Raw genomic sequence first — 12,654 nt, 5'->3', positions numbered from 1 at the left:
GGAAATGGTTACCCAAGACTATCTAGACAAAGAAAGAGATATTAACAGGCCCTGTTGAGTCATTTGGGAATTGCAATCAGCTGTAAGTAACATAGTCCTGAAAGACAGTGGTTTAAGCAAGATAGAGGTTTATTTTCCTCTCCTTAGATGTAAAGTCCGAAGGTAATTACTGGGCTGACTTCCATCCTCAAGGCCTCCTTGTTGTCACAATGTAGCCCCTACAGCTCCAGCTATCACATCCCAGTTCCAGGCAGAAAGGAGGAAAGACTGAATCAGTCCCCTTTTAAAGGAACTGTCCTGGAATCCCTACCCAACAACTTAATTTATATCCCACTGGCCAGAACTTGGTTAACTTCCTTCTGTCTCCAGGGAATGCTGGCATGACTTCATCCAAGATAATTGGGATTCCATTAGTAAGAAAGAAGAGAATGGATATTGGGGAGGCAACTAGCACTCTCTTCCCTATATATACTGTGTATTTTTCCATCTTAAAAAAACTCACACTGTTCCCTCTACCTGCGAAGCCTTCTACCCTCACCCTCAGTCATCTATTCCCTGGTAAGGAGCACACAGCACATTTTCTGAACCTACTGGGGTTACCGTGACAGAAACCCCTCAGGGTTGCTCAAGTGAAAGGGGGAGGGTGGAGTTAATTGTAAGAACGCAGAATACCAGCCTATGGTGTCCATCGTGGGGGAGGGGCAGGGCCTCCCCACTCCCCTGCTCAGCAGAGGTCAGAGGTGGAGACACAGCAGTGGACAAGCCAGGCCAGTCCCTTCCTCCAAGGAGCTGACATTCTGATGGGGAGAGACAGTCATCATACAGACCAAAACCTAAAGAAAATCGGTTCAGGCTGCCTTGAGTACCGAGAAGATATCAGGGAAAGGTGGTAGATAGAGATTAACCAGGTGGTCAGGGAGCACCAGGCACACAGCCAGCACTTAATAAGTGTGTGTTGAATGTAGCCCTCAGGAAAGTGGCCCAGATTCCAAAGGCTGTAGACTTCTGAGGCACAGGGGATGAACACAGCTCCACATGGAACGCCCCAGGGCAGGTGTCAGGTGCTGGAGCTCTCAGCCCAGGCGCTGGCCCAAGCCTGGAGAAGAGACCAAAAAAATCACAGGGGAGTGTGTGTAGGGGGTTCTGCATCAGTGCTGAAGCTGTTCAGAAAAGCTGCTGGATCCAGACACCTAGCAAATGCAGAAAGTCCAAGACTGTGGTTCCTGTGGGTCACCCTGAGTGGTCCTCCCTCACAGACCGGGTCCCAGGTGTGTGGTTGAATGGACTCCCGGAGCCCTGAAGAAGGAGGCAGGGCCTCCTTTCCCCCAGACCCTCACACGCCAGGCAGACCTCCTGGCAGCCCACTCAGCTTGGAGGCGAGCCAGCCCTACCCCGACTGGCCATGGGAGAGAAGTGGCTTTCACCACTGGGGGCAGAGACACTGTGCCCTGAGCACCCTTCTCTTTAGAGAAAGTGGCCTCAGGGTGCTGGGGGAGGAAAGAGAACCGGCTGGTTCCCCAAGTCGTCCCTTCCTGCAAGTCCTGCTGTCCCAGACCTTTTCTCTCACCATAACATTTCTGAGGCCCTTAGGAAGATCAAGTGAACTTCTCAGTGAGGAGCTAAGGACTGATACTGCTTAAGGGGTGATGCTGTTATTGAGTAACAATACCATATGTGTATATGATGCCTTTTCTCCCACAGGGGCTCCCTGGAGCCTCCATGGACCCCCTACAGGGAATGTTGTCTGCCCCCATCCCCCCCCCACCACCTAACACATGAGAACACTGAGGCTCAGAGAGGAGATGGACTTGCTCAGACTCCCCGGAGGAAAAGGGGCAATGGCCAAGGGGAGAGGGCCAGAGCTGCATCCTGCGGTCAAGGGTCTTGGATGCCGGGGTAGGACTTTACCCTGTGGGGTCACTGACTGCAAACACACATGATAGAAGCACCCCCACATCCCTCCCTGGGTCTACTGTCCTCGTGCACAAATACTATCTCAGCTTCTGACAGCATTCACAAATACTGTCTTACCTGTTTCTCCCATCAATTGGCCCAGAAGATGTACTGTATCCCCATTTAACAGTAAAGAAAACGGAACGCTAAGGAGGTGGAGACCCTTGCCCAAGGTTTCAGGGCATCTGGGCCAGGTCCTCTGGTTCCAGGCCTGCCCTTGGTGCCCAGCGCCCCTGTGGCAGTGCTGAGAGGCAGGTAGACGAGTAGGACATGGGCTCCATGTCACTTATACCTGGCCAGGTGTCATTTGGGTCAGTTCACTGATCTGCTGGGCCTCAGCGTCGCCACCCCTGAAATGGGGCTAGTTCCTGCTCCACAAGGTCTTCGTCAGACTGTACTTGGCTCATGCCCACCTGAGGCCCCTGCCCTCTTCTTGGGGCCAGGTAACAGCTGGGGGGCAGCTCTTCACTGTGTCCTGGTGCCCCCTTCCCCGCCCTGGCCCTGTGCCAGCTAGGCCCGCCCGTGCCACATCTTCCAGATGGTACCATAAATCCATACCCAAACCTGGGCTTCCCAGGAACAAACAGCCCTTCCCGGCCCCTCCCAGGAGGCCCCACCCCCCTGGAGCCCTCACTAGCAGGATGCCTCATGCCTGGGGCCAGGGGTGAGGGGCAGCCACTCAGGGCCAGGGCTGTGGTCTGCCCTTTCTGAAAAGGTGGAGGGGAAGCCAACCTGGGAGACTGAGGCCAGGGCAGGGAGCTGTGAGAACAGGCCTCAGGACCCCTGAGACTGCCCCGTCCCCTTTCTCTTCCTAACCCTCCTTCCTCTCTCCTCTCCTCTCTGTTCCCTGCTCCTCCTCGCCCTTCTCAAGAGAGACCCACTTCCAATCTGCTCTGTGACCTTGGGCAAGTCACTGAATCTCTCTGAGCTAGTTTCTCCATCTGTGAAGTGGCCCCTTTCCTGGGCTGGCTGTAGAGGCTGAAGAATGCTTTGGGAGGCCTCAGATGAAGGGCAACCTGCTGGCCTCTCATCTGCTACCCCCTACTGTTGGGGGGCAAAGGAGGGGTGATCCTTCCCTGGGTGAGCAGGGACTGGAAGTTTGGAGAGCTAAGGTCCCAGGCCAGGCAAGTAGGGGCCATGTCCCCTCCTCCTGGCCCCCCAGGAACTCCTCCCTTCAGCTCGAGAACCCCCACCCTTCTCAGAGGGCCCTGCTGGACAGAGCTCGGGCCTCATTTTTCCTATCTGTGCAATGGGATGGGCAGGGTTGGTGTCGGGGGAGGGAGGTGGGCTGGGTAAAGTGCCTGGCCCTACGGAGCTCGGCCCCAGTATCTCGAATGGATCAAATACCTGTACCGGGAGACCTGTGCCTCAAGCCTGATGTACCTCTCCCAGCACCTTGGTCACCAAGACTCAGGCTTTCTTCTCTGAAACTTTGATCTCCTCCCTGCTCAGCTTCCCTCCGGCACAGAGAGTCTGTCTTGTACAGTGAAATTCTTAATTACAGATTGCCTGTCTGCTATTGTTTTCTTTTGTTTCATGTGTGTTGGGAGGGATAGAGCACAGTGGTTCTCGGGCCAAGCTGCCAGGGTTCAGTCCTCACTCTGCTTGCTGGCTGTGTTACTGGGAGGTAATGTGGCCTCTCCTCTGCCTCAGTTTCCTTATCTGTAAAATGGGGTTGATAGTCGTAGTGCCCACCTCATAGGGTCAGTGTACAACGCTAATGTTAAAATGTGTAAAGTGCTGGGAACCGTGAGGGTCTGTGCCTGGGCTCATCGTTACTCTTCTTGTCCACCTGGTCCCAGAGGGTTCGCCGTGATGCACGCCACCAGCCCCTGCATCTAGAAAGGCTGAACCACAGAAAGATGGCCCCAGGCAGTGCATGGCCACCAGGCAGGCGAGTGAAGACACCTGTCCTGGAACCTCCCTCCGCAGGTCTGGTGGCTGGAGGACAAGCCAGTGGTGGTCTTTGCTGGGCCAGGTGACTGCCCGCCCTGGGAGGAGAGACAGGGGCGTGGAGATCTGGGCTCCTGATTCCGCCTACTCACCTCCCCTCTGTGGGGTCTTGGCTGCCCACTTGCTTCCTCTGGGTCTCAGTTTCTTCATCTGTAAACAGGAAACAAGAGCTTCCTCTCAAGGGTATGTGGAGATGAAATGAGACAGCATGTGTGAAGAGCCTGCCCGGTCAATGTGAGTGCTGTTGAGGACAGCAATGGAGAGTAAACTCAGCAAGGGGCAGGTGGGTCCCTCCCACAGTGAGGGGACTTGTGGGCAGGTACTAGGAGGGCCCACAGGGACCTAGTGACTGACTGTCTAGTCCAGCCTCTCGGCATTCAGAAGACCAGGCTGAGGCCCAGAGAGAGAAAGGAACGTGTGGAGGTTGCACAGCAAGTCAGGCAGAGGTGGGGCTAGAGCCAGGTCTTGAGCCCCCTGGCCCAGGACCTTGGCCTACCCACCTTGAGGGGTACAAAGAGAGGGTCTCCAGCCTCTGCTCCCCTCCAGCCCCCAGGCTTCCCGCCCACTCCCGCCTCAAATGCTCTAGGATGCCTGGTTAGGCACACCCTTGCTCTAAACAGCTCTGCTACTGCCCAGCTCTGGGCAGGTCACCTCAGTTTAGAATAGGACCCTGCACAGGATTGTCATGAGGACCCAGTGGGTGATCCACCCCCACATACACACGTACACACAGTACTTCCCACCCCACATGTGTCAGCGAGACTAATCCTTACCTCAGCCTAAGAGGCCCAGGAAGGTGGGGTGACTCGCCTGAGGTCACATAGGTTGTCTGTCCCCCTGCCCACTCATGTATCTGCTCACGCGAGAGAGCCGAGCACAGGGCACCTCAGAAAGCTCAGCACATTCCTCCCCTCCTCACGCCTCTCCAAGTCCTAGCCGGTCCCTCGAGGCCCGGCTCCCGGCCGCCTCTGCCATGATGCCCTCCCAGCCCCCTCCTCCTGCCCTGGAGTCCTTCCTGTCTGCCCTGTCCTATTCACACCGGGCAGCTGGCCTTGGCTCACCAGCCAGACCGTAAGCTACCTGAGGGCAGGGCGCTCGGCTGGGCACACAACTGTGGCTGAACAAGAAGTGGTGAATGAGCATGGCGGTGGGGGGAGAGCATGTGAGGGAGGGGTTGAGCCCTGACGGCAGGGTGAAGGTTTATGAGTGATACCCGAGATGCTGGGTGGGTCCGCTTCCTGCAGCTGCTGCCAACTGCGTCCCAGACTGGGCGCGGGGATCCTGGCTTACCCAGCATGACGCAGGAGCAGCGTCAGATGGCCAAAGGGGGCAAGGGTCATCATTTGGGGGTAGGGCAGCTTCTGGGGGCCACCAAGCTGCTGAGCCCAGCGAAAGGTATGCGTGGCAAGCTGTCCACTAAGGTGGAGGGAGGGGCTGGACAGAATGACCTTCTTGGGACCTACTGACTCTGTGACCCCTTGAATATCCCAGCCCATGTACAGGCCAGACGGAGCTGTGATCAGAGTCTGGGCTTGGCTGGCTTCGCATCCTGGCTGTTTCTTAGTAGATATGTGTCCCTGGGCAAGTTAATCAACCTCTCTGGGCCTCAGTTTTCTCGTCTGCAAATGGAAGTATGATACCTACCCCATAGGGTTATTATGAGAATTAAATGACATTATGTAGAAAAGGCATTTGTTCACAGTGCCTATACCATAGAAAGGGTTCAACAAATGCAAAAAGTGATATTATTGTATTTATTAGCTATAGGCACAGAGACCATGAGAGACTGAATTGAAGCCCCACAGCAGGCAAAGCCAAGGAGGGACCGAGACTCCTACTTGGTAACTATAGCAAGAGGCAACAAAGCATGGGGCTGTGCATGAGACCCTGAAGCCAGGCTGCCTGGGCTTGCAGGTCAACTTTGCCACTCACAAGCTGTGTGACCTTGGGCAACTTCCATAACCTCTCTGTGCCTCATGTGCCCATCTGTGCCTCAGTTTCTCCATCTGTGAAATAGGGATTATAATAGTGCACCTGCCTCATAGAGTTGCTAGAAGGATTGAGTTAATTTGTGTAAAGTGCATGGAAGAGTTTCTTGTACTGAGGAAACACTCCATAAGCTCAGCAGTTATCAGGCTATGTGACCTTGAGCAAGTCCCTTCCCTCTCTGGGCCTCTGCTTCATCCCTGTAAAATGAATCATGAGACTAGTTCAGCTGGAGGCTCCTTCCTTCCAGCTTTGAGATCCGTAGTTCTGGGGAGTGACGGCACACTCCGCAGAACCCTTGTCCCACACACCTGAGGGCAGGACCCTTCCTCAGCCTCTATCCCTCCCCCTCTCCTTTCTCCTCCTCCAGGAGAGCCAAAGGAGCCAAAGAAGAAGGACAGCCTTGGTGGTGAGGAGGCGGGGAGGCAGTCACAGGGTTGAGACAGTGGGGAGGTGATGCATCCCCCCTCCCACCAACCCTCTATCCTGTTCCCACTGCCCACTGGTGCCCCAGGGATGGGCAGCTGGACCAGGCCCCTGCTCATCTCTGACCAGGGTGGGACCCACAGAGGCAGAGCTGGCTTGCCCCCTCCATCAGGAAGGAGAATCCCCAGAGAAGCCCCCTCCTTGGCTTGGCAGAGCCAGGCAGGCCTTGCCCAAGAATGAAGACAGCAGAGGCCAGGAATCAAGCCCTGACAGCTGTGGGACCTCAGGCAGACCCCCGATTCTCTCTGAGCTTGTCTTGGGGTCTGAGCACAGGGGGGCAATGTCTCGGCCCCTGCTGGACCTGGTGACAGAGAGCTCATAACCCAGGGAGGTAAGAGCTCAATGTCCCTCACCCCCAGGGGCCTGATGCAGGTGGTCTTATCGCACGCCTCACCTGCAGCCCTCTCCACCTGGCTGGGCTTGAGTCGCTTTAGGGAATGGTGCCTCTGACTAGAGCCTCATGGTGAGGTGAGAGCAACTGGAAACCCCACACCAGGAAACAAAGCCTATTCTCTGTCACCCCTCCCGTGACCCTCCTTCTTCCCACACCTGTGGCCATTGTTGTCCAAGGAAATCAGGCTTCACACGGGAACCAGGAGGAGGGAACCTGGCCCTGCAACCTCCCCACACCCTCTGAACTCCCCAGGGATATTCCCAGGCCTACCTCAGCCCCATCCCCCATTTCCCTCCCACTTCCTGGTTGGTACCCCTAGCCCCAACAAATTCCATCCATCTATCCATCCATCCATCCATACCTTCATTCCATGCATAGCTATTTGCTAGGCACTGCACTAGAGTCCAAAGATGCCCAGCAAGTAAGACAAAGCTTCTGTCTCTATGGACTCCCAGCCCAGGGCAGGAGACAGACTAGGAGAAGGACTATTTGATAAGGTGGGATTTGTACCCTGATCCCAGGGCCCTGATACTGGCAGGATCAGAGAGGCTTCTCAGAGGACATGATGCCCATGCTGGATTGTGCAGATTAAGAACAAGGGCATGTGGAGAAGTCTGGAAGCAAGAGCTACTGTCAGCCCCACAAGGGCAGGACCCGTTTTGTTCATTGTTGTGTCACTAGTGTCTAGAACAGTGTGACATGCAATAGATGCTCAGTAGATGTTAGAATAAGTCGGTGTCTGGGGAGAGCTTCCTAGACCTGAAGCGGCAGCTGTGATTGTGAGCTGAAGTGGCGTGGGCGATGGGGGCCAGGACCACACCGGGCCCCACAGACCCTGTGCACTTGCTCTGAGGGCAGTGGGGAGCCATGGGGGCTGAAAGCAGCCGAGTGACACTCCGCCTCACCCTCCGTTCCCTTCCCCTGACTCTGACTCTCTGAGCCCCTGCACGACCCAGCTGCAGCTGCCCCTTCCCTCATCCAAGTCCATATCTGTTGGTTTGTGGAAATAATCACATATTAAGCATCTACTGCATGCCAGATGTTTTGCTGTGAGCTGGAGGTGAATTGGACAGTATTGCCCACACATTACCCACAATCCAGGACAGGGACTCTTTTTAAAAAAAATTTTTTTTAATTGAAGTGTGGTTGATTTACAGTGTTGTGTTAGTTTCTGGTGTACAGCAAAGTGATTCAGTTATACGTATATATACATTATTTTTCATATTCTTTTCCATTTTGGTTTATCACAGGGTATTGAATGTAGTCCCCTGTGCTAGGGGACCTTGTTGTTTATCTATTTTATATATAGTAGTTTGTATCTACTAATCCCAAACTCCTAATTTGTCCCTCCCCCACCCCCTCTCCCCTTTGGTAATCATAAATTTGTTTTCTGAGTCTGTTTCTGTTTCGTAAATAAATTCATTTGTGCCATATTTTAGATTCCACATATAAGTGATATTGTATGGTATTTGTCTTTCTCTTTCTGACACACTTCACTTAGTATGATAATCCTTAGGTCCATCCATGTTGCTGCAAATGGCATTATCTCACTCTTTTTATGGCTGAGTAATATTCCACTGCATATATATGTGTATATATATGTATATATATATATATATATATATATATATATACACACCACATTTTCTTTATCCATTCATCTATTGATGGACACTTAGGTTGTTTCCAGTGAACACTGGGGTGCATGTATCTTTTCAAATTAGAGTTTTGTCTGGATATATGCTCAGGAGTACGATTGCTGGATTATATGGCAACTCTCTTCTTAGGAGGACAGGGCCTCTTAATCTGGGGTTCATGGAGGGGCTGCAGGGGGTCTGTGAGCCCCTGGAATTGTGTGTGTATTCTGAGGTGGGAGATCTACAGCTTTTAGTAGATTCTCAATAGTGACCAGCTCCCCACACAGGTCAAGGCCCACATGTATAGGGAAGAAAGTTGATTTCCTGGCATTGCATCTGGATGCTGTTGAGAGATGTCAGGTCCCAGGACCTCCCAATCTTAGCTTAACCCTGACTCTGCCCTGGACCCCAAACCCTCCCAACCCTACGTCAGGAGCTGGCCATTCCTGGCAGCAAGTGAGAGCCCCAAGCACTTCCTGCCTGGTGGTGCAGCTGCCCGGCAGGGGTGTGCCACCCACAGCCCTGGCCCCTGGAGCAGCTTTAGTTGTGTCAGCTTAGGATGGTTCTGGGAACCTGTGGCTGCCACTGTATCTGGAAAGTCACCATGGGGGAGGGGCAGGACTCAGGGTCAGGGCACGGGCAGTAGGATCTGAGGGTTGGATCCACACAACCAAAGGGCACAGGGGCTCCCCGACTGCAGCAGCTGGCAAAGGGACATCTTTCAACACTAAGTCCCACCCCACCCTCGCCCAGCCTCTCCCCGCCAGCCCTCAGAAATGCTCTGTATTTTTTCTTTTCATATCCCTTTTCCCCTTTTAGCATCTTCATTCATTTCATTCACTTATTCATTTCTTTCATTTATTCTTGAGCACCTAGAAGGAGGATCAGAGACTGACTAGGAGCACCAGGCTCTTATGTCACCAAGCTGGGCTGGAGGAAGCACTTGGTGGGGGGTGGCGGGGAGATGAGGCCAGGGGAGGCCAGCAGGGAGCATGGGGCCAGCCAGGGTACTCCCCACGGCGTCTCCAGGCGTCCGAGCTGGGACCCTGCAGGGAGGTGGGGGCTGAGCCCATGACTGTAACCCCCTGAGCTGAGCTACAGAACATGGCAGGGGTGGGGTGGGGCTTGTGTGGGGACCTCATCATCTAGGGCTCTGGAGCAGAACAGGAGTCAACTGGAGGAATGTACCCAATGAATCTCCAGCATCATTCAGTGGAGAGGATGCCCTGAACCCTCAATTGTGCCTCAATTTCCTCATCTGTAAAATGGGGACAAGTTGGGGGCAAAGTATAGGAGGATTAATGTGAGAAATAAGGGACTTCCCTGGTGGTCCAGTGGTAAAGAATCTGCCTTGCAATGCAGGGGACGCAGGTTCGATCCCTGGTTGGGGAACTAAGATCCCATGTGCTGCGGGGCAACTAAGCCTGCGTGCCACAACTACTGAGCTCGCACACCTCAACTAGAGAGCCCGCGCGCCACAACTACAGAGCCCACATGCCCTGGATCCTGCGCGCCACAACTGGAGAAGAGAAAACCCACATGCCACAACTAGAGAGAAGCCCGCGTGCTGCAATGAAAGATCCCGCATGCCTCAACAAAGATCCTGCATGCTGCAACTAAGACCCAACACAGCCAAAAATAAATAAATAATAAATCTTTTTTTTTCTTTTTTTTTAAATTGGGGGTGTTTGTTTTTCTTTAAACTTTTGGGTTTTATCTATTTATTTATTTATTTATGGCTGTGTTGGGTCTTCGTTTCTGTGCGAGGGCTTTCTCTAGTTGCGGCAAGCGGGGGCCACTCTTCATCGCGGTGCGCGGGCCTCTCATTATCGCGGCCTCTCTTGTTGCAGAGCACAGGCTCCAGACGCACAGGCTCAGTAATTGTGGCTCACGGGCCCAGTTGCTCTGCGGCATGTGGGATCTTCCCAGACCAGGGCTCGAACCCGTGTCCCCTGCATTGGCAGGCAGATTCTCAACCACTGCGCCACCAGGGAAGCCCAATAAATCTTTTTTTAAATGTGAGAAATAAGTGAATTAATTCACCTAGCATTGCTGGTAATAACCTTGATTCTGGGTTGGCAGTGGGTTCCCTGTGTTCATTGTATGATTAAAAATTGAGGGCTTTACTGGTGGCACAGTGGTTAAGAATCCACAGGGGACACGGCTTCAATCCCTTGTCCAGGACGATCCCATATGTCGTGGAACAACTAAGCCCGTGTGCCACAACTACTGAGCCTGCGCTCTAAAGCCTGCGAGCCACAACTACTGAGCCCAAGCGCCACAACTACTGAAGCCTGCGTACTCTAGGGCCCGTGTGCCGCAACTGCTGAGCCCACGTGCTGCAACTACTGAAGCCCGTGCGCCTAGAGCCCGTGCTCCGCAACAAGAGAAGCCACTGCAATAAGAAGCCTGTGCACCACAACGAAGAGTAGCCCCCACTCGCCACAACTACAGAAAGCCCGCATGCAGCAATGAAGATCCCAACACAGCCAAAAATAAAAAATAAATAAAAAATAAAAAAGTGATATCCCTTTAAAAAAAAATTTTTGAAAAGGCCATGCATGGACCCTTGGTGAGTGTGGGTCATAGACCCAGGATTATGGTTAATCCAATTAACATTGGTCCTAATAAAAGCCTCTAAAGTGCTTGACACATGCTGAGTGCTCCCTAACCCTGGCCACAATCTAGATGACAGAGACAGAGGTTCCCACAGGGAGAACCTTCCAGGGTCAACAGGGCCTGGCTGTATGCCAGGCACTTGCACTTTCTCTCATTTCCTCCTTACAGCATCTCTTTGAAGAAGGAATCCTTGTTCCTCTTTCACTGAGAAGAGAAACTGAGGCTGAGAGGGGAAGTGACTTGCCCAAGGTCACACTGTGGGACTGCAGCAGAGCTGGGATTTGAACTCCGTTTCCAGACTCAGTGCTCTTCCCCAGCAGCCCAGATGCTTCGGGCTTCTCCAGCTCAATAGAAACAGTGCCCTAAGGGCCTCTGGACACCTTCCGCCACCACCCCAGGGCCCTGAGGGGATGGCCTACCCAGCAGCCCACTAGCTTGAGCCCCCTCAGCTCTGTTTTCTCATCTGTCTCCTTAGAGCCCATCTGGCCTGAGCCAGGCCCTAGGGTCTGCCCATCCTGGCCCCATGACTGCACAGGCCACCATGCCCATGGCTGCCCCTTCTTCCCTCCAGGCCATTCATCCTTCGGGAGAGCAGGTGTGTGTCAGGAGGGAGGGGGTTGAGGGGTAGAAAGGGGCTTCTACTGGAAGAACATGCTGTCAAGGTCAGGCTGTTGGTGGACCTGGACATCCAGAGGCAGATGGAGAACACAGAGGGTGGTAAGGGAGCCAGAGGACCATGACAATGGACAGGGGGCACTGAGGGCAGACCCCCCAGCCCACAGTGCCATCCACACGCACCCTGCAGTCCTCCAACCAGGGCCTGAACCCCGACCCTCAGCCTCAAACACGACCTGGTGGGCCCCTTGTCTACAAAAGGCAGAGTCAAATGGCTGTGAATGCTGCACTCCCAGGCTCAGCACAGCCCCCAGACTGTCCAACAATGGCCAGACTGTCCTGCCCAGGGCCCCAGCAGTGCCCCAGGCTGGGGGCAGCAAGCATGGGGAGAGAGATCCTGGCTATCTCTAACTCCTGCTCGGCTCTGCTGCCATTGTGCTGTGTGACCTTGAGCACTTCATTGCCCTCTCTGATCCTCAGTATAAAGGGATCTTGGAGGACTGGTTGATCTCTATCCTCCTGGCTCAGCCCTTCTGTGTCTGCGATTCTAACCCCATGGAGGAAGAGAGTTAGAATCTTTCAAGTCTTGATTCAAATATCACCTTCTCAGGCAGGCTTTCCCTGACCCCTCACCCCCCCTTACACACACACACACACACACACACACACTTAAAATTGCCCGACACTTCCTATCCTACACCCCTGCTTCATTTTTGCCCCACTGTACAGTCATCACCTTCGGACACCCTCTTAGCTTACTTATTTGTGTTTATTTGTTGTCTCTCTCCATGGGGGAGTGAGACTGGGGGAGTGAGATTGGTCTGTCCCTTCACTGCTGTGCCCCAGCGCCTGGCAGGCAGCAGGTGCTCAGCAAATAAACGTTTGCTGAGGGTGTGACTGGGGGGTCGGCCATATAACAGGCCTGGGCGGCCGAGGAGGGGGCTGGAGAGTGGGTGCTGCAGTCTGGGCGTGAGGTGCAGTGTCAGGGCAGGGTGGGAGGGGGCTCCTGGG

The 12,654-nt window shown here is 53.9% G+C and overlaps 1 protein-coding gene across 3 annotated transcripts in view; it reads left to right on the top strand.

Moving 5' to 3' along the window:
* Positions 1–12,654, top strand: part of ILRUN (inflammation and lipid regulator with UBA-like and NBR1-like domains) — a 256,018-nt gene that overhangs the window by 122,970 nt on the left and 120,394 nt on the right. Inside the window, exon 4 of one of the 3 annotated variants that reach the window (XM_082345145.1) lies at positions 10,592–10,865. The exons of 1 other annotated variant lie outside the window; for it this stretch is intronic. In XM_082345145.1, coding sequence (XP_082201271.1) covers positions 10,592–10,642 — 51 coding nt within the window. In that variant the 3' untranslated portion in view covers positions 10,643–10,865. Of the gene's footprint in view, positions 1–10,591; positions 10,866–12,654 lie in introns of those variants that run through there. One more of the 3 variants, XM_082345143.1, reaches the window with a different exon arrangement.

Source organism: Balaenoptera borealis (genome assembly GCF_965194805.1).
Source record: "Balaenoptera borealis genome assembly, chromosome: 12".
Lineage (NCBI taxonomy): Eukaryota > Metazoa > Chordata > Mammalia > Artiodactyla > Balaenopteridae > Balaenoptera > Balaenoptera borealis.
Note: the sequence above shows the minus strand (reverse complement) of the source record. Positions and strands in the feature narration are given on the sequence as shown.